At 41.7% G+C, this 15,679-nt stretch overlaps 1 protein-coding gene across 1 annotated transcript in view; it reads left to right on the plus strand.

Moving 5' to 3' along the window:
• Positions 1 to 452, plus strand: part of chchd6b (coiled-coil-helix-coiled-coil-helix domain containing 6b) — an 81,869-nt gene extending 81,417 nt beyond the window's left edge. The window contains exon 9 of the mRNA XM_007554212.2: positions 131 to 452. Coding sequence (XP_007554274.1) covers positions 131 to 172 — 42 coding nt within the window. The 3' untranslated portion in view covers positions 173 to 452. The remainder of the gene's footprint in view (positions 1 to 130) is intronic.
• Positions 453 to 15,679: the final 15,227 nt, after the last annotated feature.

A 15,679-nucleotide genomic window follows, 5' to 3' on the forward strand; every position in this document is an offset into this window, starting at 1 on the left:
AAAAAAAGTACTTTATAAATAATATATGACATAAAATATGCGACTGCATAATATTTACCCCATTCAAGTTAGTTTTTAGTAGATGCACCTCTGGGCACCATGTGTAATTTTCCTCCATTCTTCCTTGCAGAACTGTTCCAGCTCTATCAGGTTCCATGGAGATTGGAAGTAAACAAGTCCTTCCACAAATCCTCTGTCGGATTGAGGTCCGGGCTTTGACTGTGCCGCTCCAGAACGTCCACCTTGTTGTCTTCAACCCATTTCTGTGCAGCTTTATGTCTTTTTTTTTCTGTCTGTAGAAAGCTGCAGAGCAGCTGTGGCTACAACGTAGCTTACCACCACCAGCGCATGAAAGGCGGACGTGTGCTTCAATAGGTGAATAACTGAATGTAAAGTGCTTTGGGGGTCTTCTGGTCCAAATAAAGCACTATGCCAGTACAGGCCATTTACCATTTATCATTACCGTTCTTTTGTCCTCATGCTGTAATAGTAGCTAGGAATACTGATTAACCAGTAAATGGACCTTCCAGACACAGGTGTCTTTATGCCACAATCACCAGAGATACAGTCACTGTGCTCCATTCCTCTCATTGTGAGACTGCTGGCACCGACTGGCCTGCGTTGAATTAGGTCTGTCGCTTTAAAGGGGAGGGGAGGGGTGAATATTTACACAGTCGCTTATTTTATGTTAAATATTTCCATTTCGTTGTCATTATTTTTGTAGAAATCTGTTTACATGTTGACAATTTTAACGGATTCCTTTGCAAGTCAAAAGTCAAATTTTGTTCCTCGTGACTGATTTGTAAAAGTAATAAAAAGGGGCGAATGCTGTTTACTGGCACCGTGAAGCTGACAAAGGATTTCAACAGATCCCCCCCACCAACCCCCAACACCATCCGACTCTCTCCATGTTTTCATGCAAACTTATTTCCCTGCTCAGGGCAGTGTCTGCAAGTGGGCCATGAAGATGTCACCTGACAGGAAGCGATCATCCGCCCACCACCTTCCCGCCAGCCGAGGAGATGACAGGGCTCCGAGACGCGCTTTCAGTTCAGTATATTCATATAATGTTTGCTGTGCATCAAGCTTAAGTCACAGTCTTCTGTCTGTCAGCAGCGCTGACATGCTGACAGAGTGCTTCCCATCCACCCTAACTACACCCATACTTCCACTGAGAGTGTGTGTCTCTCTACAGGCTTTCACAATGAAAAGTGGTTGCTATATGGAATATATTATGGCGATAAATCCTTTACTTTTACTTCACCGGTTCGTGTTCAGTGTGTGGAGGGAATGAACTGGATTGACTATATGTAATTTTCAAAGGTTTTGGCAAATACAAATTGGACAGTTTGCCATATATTTGTTTTGAGCCCTCTCTGTCAATTACTTTGCTGTAATTCCAGCTGCAGGTCTTAATGGGGTTTGTCTACCGTCTTTACATTCTCTGAAAATGATCTAAAGCCCAGAGTGGATGGAGAATGTCTATAAACAAAATTGTTTTTAAAGTCTGGCGGCAAATTCTCATTTTGATTTCCATCTGGATTTGATTGGACCACTCTTGAGACGTGGATGTGCTTTAATCTTAACCATTTGATTGTAGCTTAGCCAGTTTATTTAGGATTGTGTTCCTGCTGGGATCCACAACGACCCCGCATTTAGATCCAACCAAACAACTTGTCCCTGCTTAAGAATGGCATTCCCCCAGTATGATGTTGTGACCACCGTGTGTCACAGACGACGCATTTAGTACTACGTGCAACACCAGCTCCCCCTGTATGCCAACAAAGACGTCACCGGCATATGATATCAGCATGCAGACCACAAATACATGGCACTTGAAAAACGTAAAAAAAAAAAATGTACAGCCAAATTCTGCAGCCAGTTATTTCTTTGTGGTTGCAATATTGCACATATTTACATTGCAATAACAAGGGGGATTTAATATAGCATGCTGCTCTGCTTGCAACAAGAGCTTTCCTGTGGTGCCACTTAATAGTCGTCTTGTCAGTAGACGCTCCCACCTGCGCCGTGGATCTCTGCAGCTCCTGCAAAGTCACCACTGACCACTAGGCTGTTCCTCTGATTTAAAGCCTTCCCTGCCTGACCTACCAGTTGACAGTCAGGCTTTACAGGCTCATACTCTGCTTGGGATATTACCCCATAACTTAACCCTAAAACCACCTACGGCCGACTGGCTGGAAACCCACACCAGCTCTGGGTCCAAATGAAACAGATGCCTCCACATTCTGTTTACCAATTGCAGCCCATGAAATTGATTCTTTTTATCTGTATGTTTATGAGCATTTTCGCAGTACGACACAGGTCGCTCCTCGACTGTTTCGCCACACACTACCTGGCATGTCTTGGCGTTGTGTGTGAGATCCTCATTTCATGCTTCATTTGTCATCTCACAAGGTACTTTAATAAACAAGACCCTTTGTTGCTGCTGCCACTGTGTCACCTCACACTGTGTGTGTCTGTGTGTGTGTGTGTGTGTGTGGGATGACTTGTCATCTTCTGTAGGACTTGGATGTGGAGTCGTTCCCGTCAGCGTCGAGCGTTTGTGTCCTCTGCAGAAAAAATAAGAATTATGTCGCACTCATTACCAACTTCGGCATCGCTCCTTTAGGGATTATAACTCCTTCCATCAATAAACCGGTGATTTCGATAGTTCTCGGATCGCTCCGGAATGGAGTTGGAACCGGTGTGGTTTTTATATGAATGTAATTACGGGAGGCAGCTGGAGCTCTATTTTTTATTTTTTTTTCTGCTTGTTATCCGGCTGTCCACATGTCTGTCTATCTGCCAGCCTATCTCTGAAGGGGGGGAAAAAAAAAAAATTGAAATTGCTCCAGGGCAGAGTTCATCTCCTGTCTGCCCATAATGCACCTGTTAAGGGAGAGAGCAAACACCTGAGGCTCTAACAAGGCGAAGTCCATCTTTACCATCCGGCCGTTCCTTTTGAAGCGTTTCTGCCGCTGCACTCTTTTTCTTTGCATATTTCGAGAAATGTTTCTGGAAAAACACATTCCATGGGGTTGTTGGAGAAAGATGAACAAAAGGGAAGCTGACATAAATGTGGCCATAATTACAGCCTTTGCGGTTTTCACAGGGGTGTAGCTGTTTTTCCTTTTTTTTTAAATGAAATTTGTTTTCTTTAATAAGCAGAAGCAAAAAAAAAAAAGAGAAGGACATCACAGTGGTTAGGGTTATTTTCTTTTTGTGCTCCCACTCTCTATTAAAAAACACTTCCCTCAGAGCCTAACATTAAATTTGGACTTTATTTCCTCCACTCAGACAGCATGAAGGAGTGTTATATGTTGTGTTATTAAAAGGGAGGGAGCTCAGACAGTGACTAATCTATTTCCTTTCACACACTGCAGCCAGTAATCACTGTTCTATGGAGCTGCTCACTCATCCATTCATAATGTTATCAAGGCACATTATCTGTGCATTTGTGTCGGCACGCGCTGGTGTGTCAGTCGGAGGGTGTGATTTTTAGGAGCTTTTGAAAGCAGGTGTTGAAATTGTTTTTTTCCGCGTTTTGTCTCTAGTGGACATGAGCGCATGCCTTTGTGTCAGAGACTCTGGTCATTCATATGCAAGTTATATATATATATATATCCATCCATCCATTTTCCTGCACCCTTGTCCCTCAGTGGGGTCGGGAGGGGTGCTGGTGCCTATCTCCAGCTCACGTTCCGGGCGAGAGGCGGGGTACACCCTGGACAGGTCGCCAGTCCGTCGCAGGGCAACACAGAGACACACAGGACAAACAACCATGCACACACACACTCACACCTAGGGGCAATTCGGAAAGGCCAATTAACCTGACAGTCATGTTTTTGGACTGTGGGAGGAAACCGGAGAACCCGGAGAAAACCCATGCATGCACAGGGAGAACATGCAAACTCCATGCAGAAAGACCGGGGCCGGGAATCGAACCCAGAACCTTCTTGCTGCAAGGCGACAGCTCTACCAACTGCGCCACTGTGCAGCCCATATATATATTTTTATATATATATATTTATATATATATATATATTTTTTATTTATTTATTTATTTATTTTTATTTTTTTCTGTGCCTGGGACTTGCTCTCACATTGTCGGCCAGAGGTTACGCATTAATGTGTGAACTTGGATCTGGCTGGCCAGCCGTAAAAGGCAGATGCAGCTTTCTGCAGAGACAAAGCCAAAACAACAGAAAAATTGAGTTTATTATTATTATTATTATTATTATTATTTACCTAATTTTGGCTGAGTGCACTTCTGTGCTTTCACAGGTATAGCCTCTCTGCATAGTGTCATCCAGAAGGATTCATATCAGCCAGGACATTCTTTAGTTTCACCATTTTTCCCAATTCTAATGGCGATATTTTCAGAATAATGCACTATAACTTTTATAGCCACTGCAGTGCATCGCATCTCTAATGGAAATACTCTATTTTCTGTGCTAGTAGTACAGGACAACTTGGCAAATAAATCAAATAGAATCAGGAATAAAACAATGTTTCCTACAAGTAAGGAGGCGCATACAGTGCTGTGAAAAGTAATTGGCTCTTTTTACAGATTTTTACCCTTTTTCTTTTTCCTGCTGTTTGTCACACTACCGATCCAGAATCGCAGAATAAGAGAAGTAATAAGAAAGAGACTGGTGGGGGCGGGGGGAATGGTATCCATGGGAGAGTTCCCTTTTGAGAATACATTGCTGAGGCAAAGTAATGCATTTAGGAGGATGTGCGCCCCTTTGCATCTGGTATAAAATACACAGCATTAAAAAGAAAACGTAATGGTCAAAATAGGTTCTATTCTCTTCCAAAAAAAAAAAACATCCTGAAGTGGAATCTCGGACCGTGACGTCATGAGGATCAGCTCAGGTGCACTTGGGGTTTTCACAGCAGGATGAGGATCAGAAGCACACGACAAGTTCACCAAAGGGAAAAAATAAAACTTTCTGAAGTGGCCTAATCAAAGTTAGACATAAAGATTTTAAGATGTAGTAAACCATTATCAGCTGTCATAAAAGTTGTTGCCAAGGGTGGGACAAGTGTTTTGCTTTTTTTTCCACATAGGGTTTAACAACCATGTCACATAAGGCCAGCTTGGTTTAGGGTCGCTTAATAAATGAAATTATCATGAGAAAAGTGCATCTTGTATTGACTCGGGTTCTCTTTTTATGACACAAAAATCAGCCTGATATCCTGAAACGAATTCATATGTGACACAAAGCGCAAACAAAAGAAACCCTGCACTACATGCACGTTAATGATAGCAATATTACATTAAGCAAAGCATGCAGCCTTTCAACAAACACTGTGCTATTTGCCATGGAGGTCAGACTGTAATCCCTGTGGGAGTGTTAGGACCCCGGGCCCTACCTTCAGGTTGAACCCGGCTCCGTTTTTTTCGCTGACCTCGTTCTGCGTCCAGCCGCACCTGTCATCGCTCATCAGGTGGCTTGGCACACAGCACCACAGGACGTATCCTCGTTCAGTCTTTGACCTTTCTCTCACCAAATTATAGACATGATGTAGAGAGAGCAGTCAGGAAGCCTCTCCATTTGAATTCCCCCTGATTTTGTAGCGCGGCTACATCTAGCATGCAGGAGCTGCTCTTGGACGAACGTGCCGGAGGTTGCTGAGCAACTCTCTATGAGGTGCATGTAAAGTGAAGGCAAGAACAATCTGCTGCCGTCAGAGGAAAACTAAGCCAAAAGCATCAGGTTATTGTGTAGCGATAGCTTTGCCACAATTCCTAAAATTATTTCAATTCTCTTAGATTTTAAGAGAATTTGCTACCCTGACCCTATCAGTTCCTTGGCTGCGCTGATCACGAGTGTCAGATCTGTTGAGTTGGTTTATTATAGGCTGGATTACATAAGAGGCACGCAATGTAGATTTTGGGGAGCAGAAGCCATATTTGGAACAGAAGGGTCAAGGCAGCAGGTAAAGTGAGGAAATATTTTTGTGGCTGGTGAGTCATGGGGTGCTATTTCTTCCACAGCACCTCCCTGTGTTCTCCAGAAAAGCAGCCAGAGCGCCTTGCCTCATTCCCTTCTCCCCGGGGAGTCCTCTCTGTCTGACTGCAGGGGAAATTGACCTGTGAGTAAAGTGAGCTTTTTTTTTTTGGAATGGTTATTTATTGAACTGGCGGAGGGGAGACTTGATGATCGCTGACAGTTTCACACACACATAAGCGTGCACACGCACACAAACAAGTCTAAACATTTTTCTCGCACTCTGAGGGAACTTTAGGGGAAAGTTCGGAGGTAACTTTTAAGCAAACAAATCAAACGGGGATTTTTGCCCTTTCGCTCTGCGGCCAAGAGGGGTTTCCTTTCTCTGCATCCCTGCCTTTTTTCCCCTCCAACCTCACTTTCATCTTTTAGAGCTCTCTGCAGGTAAGTTATGATTCTGAGTTTCCTCTACAGTTTTTCAGTCGGTGTAGCTCACTAAATTGAATTTTTCAGAAGAAAGGAATGTGAAAGGTGTAAGAAAGCCACACAAGCTCCACATACTCTGCATGCAAAGTTAATCGTTTTTATGATTCTCTCCAAAAGCAGCTCCACCCGCAGGTGGCAGGAGAGAACGCCTGTCTCTGAATCAGACAAAATGTGTTCTCTGACTGCTGTCTTTCAGAAGCGTTGTGTTTCTCTTTTTTTTCCATTTGCATATTTGTTTACAACGACATGTCATATAATGGAAGCCAGAGCTCCTTTCAGATGTTTGTTTGGGCTTTATAGGAACATGGTAGTGGCCGCTTAATGCCGTGGGGTCGTTTTGTGTACAATTGGCCCATTACATGCGGAGAAAAAGCATTAGCCCCTTTCAAATTATTTCCATTCTTGATGTTTGTTACACCTACAGGTTACAGATTATGAAAAATATTTTAATGTCAGATTAAAATAATCTAAGTAGAATCCAGAACTTTCTTAAACAGATACTGCTCCAACAACATGAAGTAGGACATAAGATCTCTAAAAGCAAAACGAGACACGCTGTGTCTAAAGAAATTTAACAGAACAACAAAAGCACTGTGGGATCAGTGTTTATGATTCAACAATCGGGAAGGTTGTACACACTGTACCAACATTAACTACGTGAATGAAGGTCACTGTGACCTCATGTTTACAGTATTTCCCTGCATCTGAAGGTTGGCCCTTCGAGGAGATGATGGGAGACGGCAACAAGCATAACTCTATGAGACTAGCTCACCAACATTTAGCATCACTTTACCAGCAACTTTCTTTTGACCTTATGTCCGTCTAGAAATTGATCGCTACTCTTTGCTAAGTTTTGTGTTTCCTGCTTAGAGATGTCTGTCTTCTTAGCTGCTAAAAGATCAGGGGTGTACATCTGCTGTGGTTCCTGTCTGAGGCGTGTTTTTTTTCCCTTCCACCCACCAGACGTCTTCAGACTGTCTAAGTCATCTGACTCATACACCCACCTCACCTTTACCCGGTTCCACTAATCCCTGCTGCATGTATACCTGCCATCTTGCCCCTGTTCTTTCCTTGACTGTCACACAGACATTTCTCTCTCTCTCTCTCTCTCTCTGCTGATGGTAAATTTTTGTTTTTCCAGTTCCTGCTTTACTGGCAGCTCAAAATAATTTAAGTGCACCATATAAACAACTTCTGTCTGCCTGGACATGCCTGTCTGCCGTGGCCGTCCTTCTTGGTCTCACCGTGAAGGTTTTTGGTACGTTACCTTTGTGCTCTTTTTGACAAAAAGCAGCTGGGTGTCTAGGTTTTAATAAGCATTAAAAACACTTACCTTTCAACCACAACCAAAAACAATGTATTGCAATGGAAATCTGTGTAATAGACCAACACAAAATCATAAGTGTGAGGTGAAAGGAGAATGACGTGAGACTTATTTCAATTAAATATCTAAAAACTGTGACTATGTAGTCCCCCTCCTTTTATTCTGGTACTTGTAAATAAAAGCCAGTGCTATTACAACATCCTCAGCTGACCAAAACACAATGTCACAGGTAAATAAATGACAAAGCAGAAATAAAATTAAGCTTAGTAAAAATAATAAAACAAATATAAAATTGGCAGAGATACCAAAAGCTAATATTTTGAATAAAAACCAAATAATACTGAGTTTTAGCTGTAGGAATTTTTTTTTTCCATCTTTTACTTTTTCTCCTTAACTGTTGTTGAAGGCCAGATATGTATTTATTCATCCAAATCTTTCCTTTATGGAAGAGTGGAAAGAAGAAGAAAGCTATTATTAAAAAAAAAAAGTCCCACTCACCGTTTGTCAGACGCAATGTAGGAGGTACATCCTGGAGGTGTCAAACTCATTTTCGTTTTGGGCCAAATCAAGGTCATGAACGCTCTTAAAGGGCCGGTTGTGCCAGAATGTATTGATAAAACCTGTTCACAAACTGTTAAAATATCATTAAGTTATTCAAATTAAATGATATTATTGAACAGCTTTTCAGTCCCCTCTGGAATTTGTGATTTTTTTCTTTTTTTTGTAGTAAAAATCAAAGTGTTTGTGGTACTAATTTAGAAATATTTGTGATATTTGCGCTTATTTATGACGGTAAATGCAAATTTTTATTACTCGTCGTATAGATTATGGACTATAATTTGACATCAGTTAAGGCTGAGGCAGTTGTTTGTTTAGTTCAAGTTTTTGACAATTTTTGAGAAAAATCTGCAATAAACTCCCAGTTCAGTATGGAGATTTGTTGATTTTGTGTGAATTTCCACTGTAATTCTCAAGAAACTGGAGGGACTGATTGATTTAATTTGCCAGTAAACTGATAAAAACTGCATTGGTTTGATTGATAACATAATATTTAAGCACACTTGGTGTTTAGTCTAGAATCTAGAGGGCCACATAAAAAGTTATGGTGGACCGGATTTGGCCCACGAGCCTTGAGTTTGACACGTGTCCCACATCTTACATTGCAAAAACCAGTATGTGGGAAAATGGTGGAGGCAGCATTGTGCTGTGGGAACACCCTTCTTTAAGATGGAAAAGATTCAGTCAAAGTTGATGAGAAAATGGAAGAAGTTAAATACAAGGCACAAAAAAAAAGAAGAAAACAAAGATATTTGGCCAAGAGGAAAGTTCAAAAACCAGAAGGATTCCCCCACAGACATCCAGCTGTGGTGGCAGCACTTGGTGGTTCTACAAAGGACTTACATTGGGGCTGAAAACAATTCTCAAAGTTCTTTGCTCTCCTGGGTTGGTCTGCTGCAGATTCTTCATGTGGCTGTTTTGCGTTAAAACATGGCAAAACATAAAAACGTCCAAGTGCAAGGGAGCGTAAACTCTAGCATCTCTAATCATCACATTTCAACTGGAGGCTTCAACCTGCCTGAGTTCAAACAACAAAGACAGACTGAGATCCCTGAAGAGCACATAATGATACCATTCTCTGAGAAACCCAGAACGGCGCCCCGCCCAGGCCAACAGCCCAGCTGATTTGATGCTTAGCGACGTGACCTTCACGTCCTGCCCAGCGCCACGGAAAGGCCCTCGGGTCTTCTCTCCCTGTCTTGCACCCTCGCCTCATCACCCCCTCTCCCCCCGCCCCCCGCCCTGCCTGTTTTGGGTTGGGGTGCGGAGGGAGGGGGCTCCTCGCTCTGGTCTGGTACCTACTGTCACTTGCTATTCACCGACAGCGTATAGTCACAGCAGCCCACACACAGGCGCAGCCAAGCGTAATTAAGACGCCGACAAAGTCATATCTGCGCACACGAGCACGCACACAGGTTCAGAGAGAATATCTAAGGCAGAGGGGCTCGAAGGGGGCTAGAGAGGAATGTGTGGCGTGTGTTTGCACTGTAATGCAGCGTGTGTGGTTCAAAGACTTTTGATGTCAGCACATGATGTGTTGTGATTTTTTATTTTTTATTTTTTGTGATTTATAAATTTAATCTAAATGCGGGGGGTTATGCAAATCCCAAAAGAATGCAGGATCCTCCTCACACCATGATTCCAAGAAGGGTGTTGCGTTTTCCGTGTCCCTGTGTGTGTCCTCTAATAGGTGGAGTTGTAATTAAGCCCCGGGCTGTCCTGTCCTGACATGAACTGGACACTTACCATCCCAGAGACATGCTCACTCTGACAGCTTACATTATAATTCATGAGGCGAATGCAGCCCTCCAGATTTCCACTGCCTTCATCTCCCAGTCGCAGCTACAAAGACAACCTTCAAGCCTTCCTGTTTCGCTGCTGCAGATTGTTTTTCTCTGCGAGCAGGAAGCCTAATCAGCTGATGAGCTTCGGTGGTTATTTGAGAAGTTCCAGCTGGATTTTCAGAGGGGCGTGAAACTTTTCGATCAAGTAAATTGGGAACCGTTTTATGCAGCGTTTCTCCTCTTCATGAAACAATAAAGCGACTTTTTACTCGAACGCTCGCGAAGCTCATCTGTAGGAATAGCAAAAACGTCTCGGCTGGAGCTGTTAGTTTGCAGAAGGGACAAATTGTTTTATCATAGTAAGAGAACTGAGCATTCAGAGGTTTTCACAATCATGGAACAGAAAATGTGAAAATAAGCTAAAGTTAGTTTAATTTTATATACATCTGGGTTTGCACGGGAACCAGGAATCAGACATTTCCCAGTTTTTGTGGCATGCCTGATCTATTCATGACAACAAGGCGTGTATATTGACACTGCGGTCATGAGAACACTGGAGTTCGCCAAATGGGTATAAAAATAATCAGGAGTTTTGTCAGTATGAATGGAGCGTCTGAAGCTGAATCCAGCGCTGACATGAGGTTTCAGCAGCACTGGAACACAAACATTACGCCACAAGTGACATGAAAAACCAACAGCAAAAAAAAAGCAGCCTAACAACTTTTTAGTTTTGGTCCTCTGCTTCTGTTTTCCCCCTGAGTTTTCTTCACTGTGACTCTGAGAAAAACTGAAAATATTTATTTCACAGAGACGTATCTGAAGGTGTTGGGCCCTCGGAGAGTGTGTGTTCTGTTCTGGAGGTGATGCATATATGTTTGTCTTGAAAGAACAGAGCCATGAAATAATTGTTGAATCTACACTGTTAAACTGGTGAAAATGAAAACAAATACGTACATTTCATGTGAGTTGATCAGTATTCCTGAACAGAAGTCATGCAGGTCTACCAGTTAAGAGACAGATAGTTGATACAATTCAACCACTTTTTAACATATGCTAAAATAGTTAACTTCTAACAAAATAGTTATTAAAGATATTTCACATGACACTGTTAGCTGAAAAATTGCAGCAAAGATGTGCTATTCATTAGCATTGAGAAGCACAGCCTGCTAGCTTGCTAAGTTTTAGCATTACTACAGTTGCTAAACTAGTTAAAGCACAAAATTCTCATTGAAAATAATAAATCTTAAATCTATTTTAACAGGATGGCATTTAAACCTTTTCCCTGACAGCCTTCAGTAAGATGTGCCGTTTATATGCAAGATCTGACCAAGGGCTGAGAAATTCAGCTTGCTAGCAAGTTTGAGCTTGACCTTTAACTGTCACTAAATAAGCTAAAGTCACATGAAAACTGCAAACTTTAAACGATTAATCGGCAGAATTATGGACAGAATAATCAATTGCTAAAATAATTATTAGCTGCAATCCTAATATATTTATATCAATGGGTCTTGGGTTTTGTAATTGATGATCCAACCACAGCATTCAACTCAGAGCAAATTTCAGCTCACATAGCCGGATTGGACGTCCATTTGCGCCTGATATTAACAAGCACTCACGTGTTTGGATGTGTCACCTGCGTAATGATGACACCAGGCTGTACTCATTTGCATTTAAAGATCTGTCCACTGCATAAAACGCCTTCATTCCTTCTGAATTATGATGAAGATCTTACTATGCAAATGACAAAAACAGACATGAGAGCCTTTTTAACAAGCACCTCATGTACCAGATCGGGGGAGATAATGCTGCCACACAAGAAATGCCAGCATAGAAACAGTCAGGGGCGCCATTGTCCATTGCTTTCGGTTGAGCTTTTTTTTTTTTTTTTTTTTAAATCCAGAAACTGCGCCATGTATTATCAAAAATTATTCTAAGCTACACACTTTATTTAAATTATTTTTATAGTCAAGTTAAAACCACCTAACAGTTTTTCCTTCAAATCTCTGCCATCTCTTTAGCCCCCCAATTCTGGGTCATGGAGTCAGGGGGAAATAGAGGAGTCTGTATGATGTCCACAGCCTCTCCTCAAGAGTGAGATAAAAGTTTGGATGATTTCATTAAAGTTTATTTTGCTTTCAATGGTGTCAGCACAAGATGATAAATTAATTACAGAGAACGCTTGGCAGCCTCGCCATGCAGGTAAACATATGTACGGTAATTCTTGGATGCAAGTCGCACAGGTCCTACGGAAACGGTCACTCCTAAAGTCATGTGTTTAATTTATCATCGGTTTACTGTTTTATTAATGTTAGGTATTGGTTTTGGTGTGTTTTATTGCACTGACTATGATTAGTAGTTTTCAGTACTTGGTGATGCTTGGATGTTGCGGTGGTGGTGGTGGGGGTGGGATTAAATTACACCGTTTCTCCAGCAGTGTCTCACCTCCTGCTAGTGTTTTTAAGATGGATCACCGTGAAAAAGCTGCTGCAGAGTAACTCTGCTAAAAATACCAACACAGGTTGTGATTTATGTAAGTGTACATTAGACCGCACATTTCCCTCCCCCTATGGTTAATTATTTATCAGTAAATATAATCCCTACTTCTGTTACATAACTTGGAACAGTACAAGGTACAGTGCAGTGCAATATAGTATCAAGCGTGTGAGTGCTTTATTTTGTACCCTAAGAAAAGAGGTAAAGAAAAAAACAGCAGCTTGTGCTCAGGGACAGGTGCACTCAGCTAGAAGGCTCCGCTCTCCCCTCCCCTCCTTCCTCATATCTACGTCTGCATCTCTCGTCCCCTGCCATTTCTCCTTTCCCCCTCTCTCACTCTGCAATGTTCAGGTAGGATGTTGATGCATCAGCTCAGGCGGGCATCTTATTAGCTGAGTGCTAACAGGCAGTCTGTGCCCCTGAGAGACCGAAGGCTGCTGAGTCATCCTGTACCTGCTGAACAGTACAAGCATTCAGCCCCTTTCCCTTTACCATTATTAAAAAAAGAAGATCTTCCCTTTGTATATAAGTGTTTTGGTGTCATTTAGCTTTACGCATATTTTCTAAACCCGGGTCTGTCCTCAGCAATTTGAAGTAGCAACAGGGGAATTCACTCTTAAGAAATCTGAAAGGCTTTGGAAATCCCGTGTCTGTCTTCCCAGAGCTTATTACACGTCTGCGTTGCATTGTCTCGTTCAATCAGCTGCTTACCAGAAAAGAGCAGTGGATGAAATTGCTTGTTTTCTATCATTCATCTAACCAATCGCAGCAGACAGGTCTTTGTTGGCGGAGGCATGGAGACAGCTGCTGATAGGGGCGGACTACCAACTACGCATTCACAAGAATCAGCAATGTGAACCGTAAGCGATAAAACCTGTCCATGTGGACCTGGACATAAAATGCTTTTCGATACTGCATTTAAAGGGACATGGCACTTTAATCAGCATGAGCGCTTCAGTCCATCATCTAATGAGACCGTCCAGCCAAGCAGTAACAAATTCAACCAGACTTCCATTTGCGGTTCTTAGCAAACGGAACGAGATTAAAACATTAAATCACAGGATTTCTGAAAATACAAGATGATGAATAAAATATTTACACGTGAGAAAATTTTAACAGAGTTATACACTAATAAAATGGATTCTTTAATACTGTTTTTATAAGGTAAAAAAGAAAAATCATGGTTGGTTAGAACTCTGCAGCGATGGGATTACATTTTATACATTTTAATGCTGGTTTGTATTGCCATAAACTCATTGATTGGAGTTCAGTCATCCTTCTTTGATATTGTATGTAATTATGGCAGATTTGTGACATTCATGCACATCTGGGAAGCCTCAGTACTTATATTGTTCCTTATGTATCAATGTTTTTTTTTTCACAATTTGAATTTTGTTTAACCGTAGATTGTTTATCTACGGTTAAACCGTTTATCTACGGTTACCATACAATTCTGTGTTGCATTCTTTTCCCATTTTCCCATGAATCTGATATGTTCATTTCAAAATTGCATGTACCAACAAATCATTAAATTTAATGTATTAAAGTACTATTTAATGTGTTCTGCTGACGTGCTGCATGTTCACGTGCTTATGTTAAGACTAGTTATGGGAACATGAAGTATACTTTTGGTGTCGTTTTAAGGGCGAATTTTGCATGTCTTTGTCTCTTTCTCTGTTTTCCTTTCCTTTCACACTGTAAGGAACTCTGGCAGCTGGCTGACATATTGAGACACCTGCACATGGCCAGCACAAAATTTACTGGTTTGCTGGATTCCTTTGGGAGTGTTATATAGAGAGTAGGTGTGTGGGATTTATTGTGTGTCTGAATGAGGGAGAGTGGGAGAGCCAGAGACAGGAAAGTTTTTTTTTTCCTCATTAGTTGTGCAGATTGTTGGAGCAGTAGAAATGACACCAGAACTGTTGACAATTTCTGTCTTCCCATTATACTCTTCAATTGTCTTGTATTAACCAATTACAATGATAATACATTTCAAACATCCCGTATAGTGTTAAATCATGTGAAAGGGTTTTTTTTCTTTCTTTTTTTTTAATTTTGCTCAACTTTTCTGCACTAATAGAAATCTTTAGAACAATGCAGCAGTAATGGCTGCCGATGTGTGAAGCTTAATATGGACTCTAAGGACTATTGCAGTTACTCGGTGGTACCTGAAGTATTTGACATTAATTATTTGAAATGAAGTATTCAGTGTAAAGTATCTTATATGGAGTATGTTCACTCTACAGAAGAAGAATAAACCTTCCTGTTAAATGCTGATGGAAGCTGTGTGTCTCATCTTTTCTGCGTCACAGCGTCGCACGTTGAGAGGACAAACAATCACGTTATCCTCACCTCGTCCAAGGTTGCCGGGCAATAGAAACACACCTGTATCGGTGGAAACTAGATGAAAGTCCACCTTAAGGTAAAACTGCTTTAAAACAGTCAGGCAGTAAGCGGCGTTTCTGCTAAACAGTTGACTGCGCGCTCTATTTGAGCAGATTACCCAATTAATTGACCAAAGTCGGCGTGTAATACTTACGTTATCGTAGAAAGACCACAACAAAAAGGTCAAATTATTTCTCAACTGTATTTTCTTTTAGTTCTTGTTCTATATTTTCAAGTCTATTTATTCCATCTGCCTCATCCGTACGCGTATAATTAGCTTCTTCACAGTTCACTGTTCACAATATTAATGTCAGGACTTAAAGGTGAGGGAGAAGTACATTTCTTTGTGTGAAACGTGGTGATAAAGCAAAGAATAACTGCGCCGAGAGAAAGAAATGATGAATCGACAGCAACAGTAAACAACGGAGTGATCGATGATGGACTGACGTGACTCAGCTCTCCAGTGCCGGCCACCACTTCCATGACTGGAGAGCATGACGAAGACAAACGACTCGGCAATGAAGGAAAATGAGGATTTTATCACCCATTTCCCTTTCACACTATTGCCGGCCCGCACTGCCCAGACTGTGTCAGTGCGCAGCGCGTGTGTGTGTGTCTAGACTGGGAAGTTAACCAAATGTGAGCTTTCCTGACAGGCTGGCTTATGCTCATGCGTTGACCCAAGGGTGCAG

The sequence above is a fragment of the Poecilia formosa genome, unplaced genomic scaffold (genome assembly GCF_000485575.1).
Source record: "Poecilia formosa unplaced genomic scaffold, Poecilia_formosa-5.1.2 Scaffold62, whole genome shotgun sequence".
In the NCBI taxonomy this organism is placed as follows: domain Eukaryota; kingdom Metazoa; phylum Chordata; class Actinopteri; order Cyprinodontiformes; family Poeciliidae; genus Poecilia; species Poecilia formosa.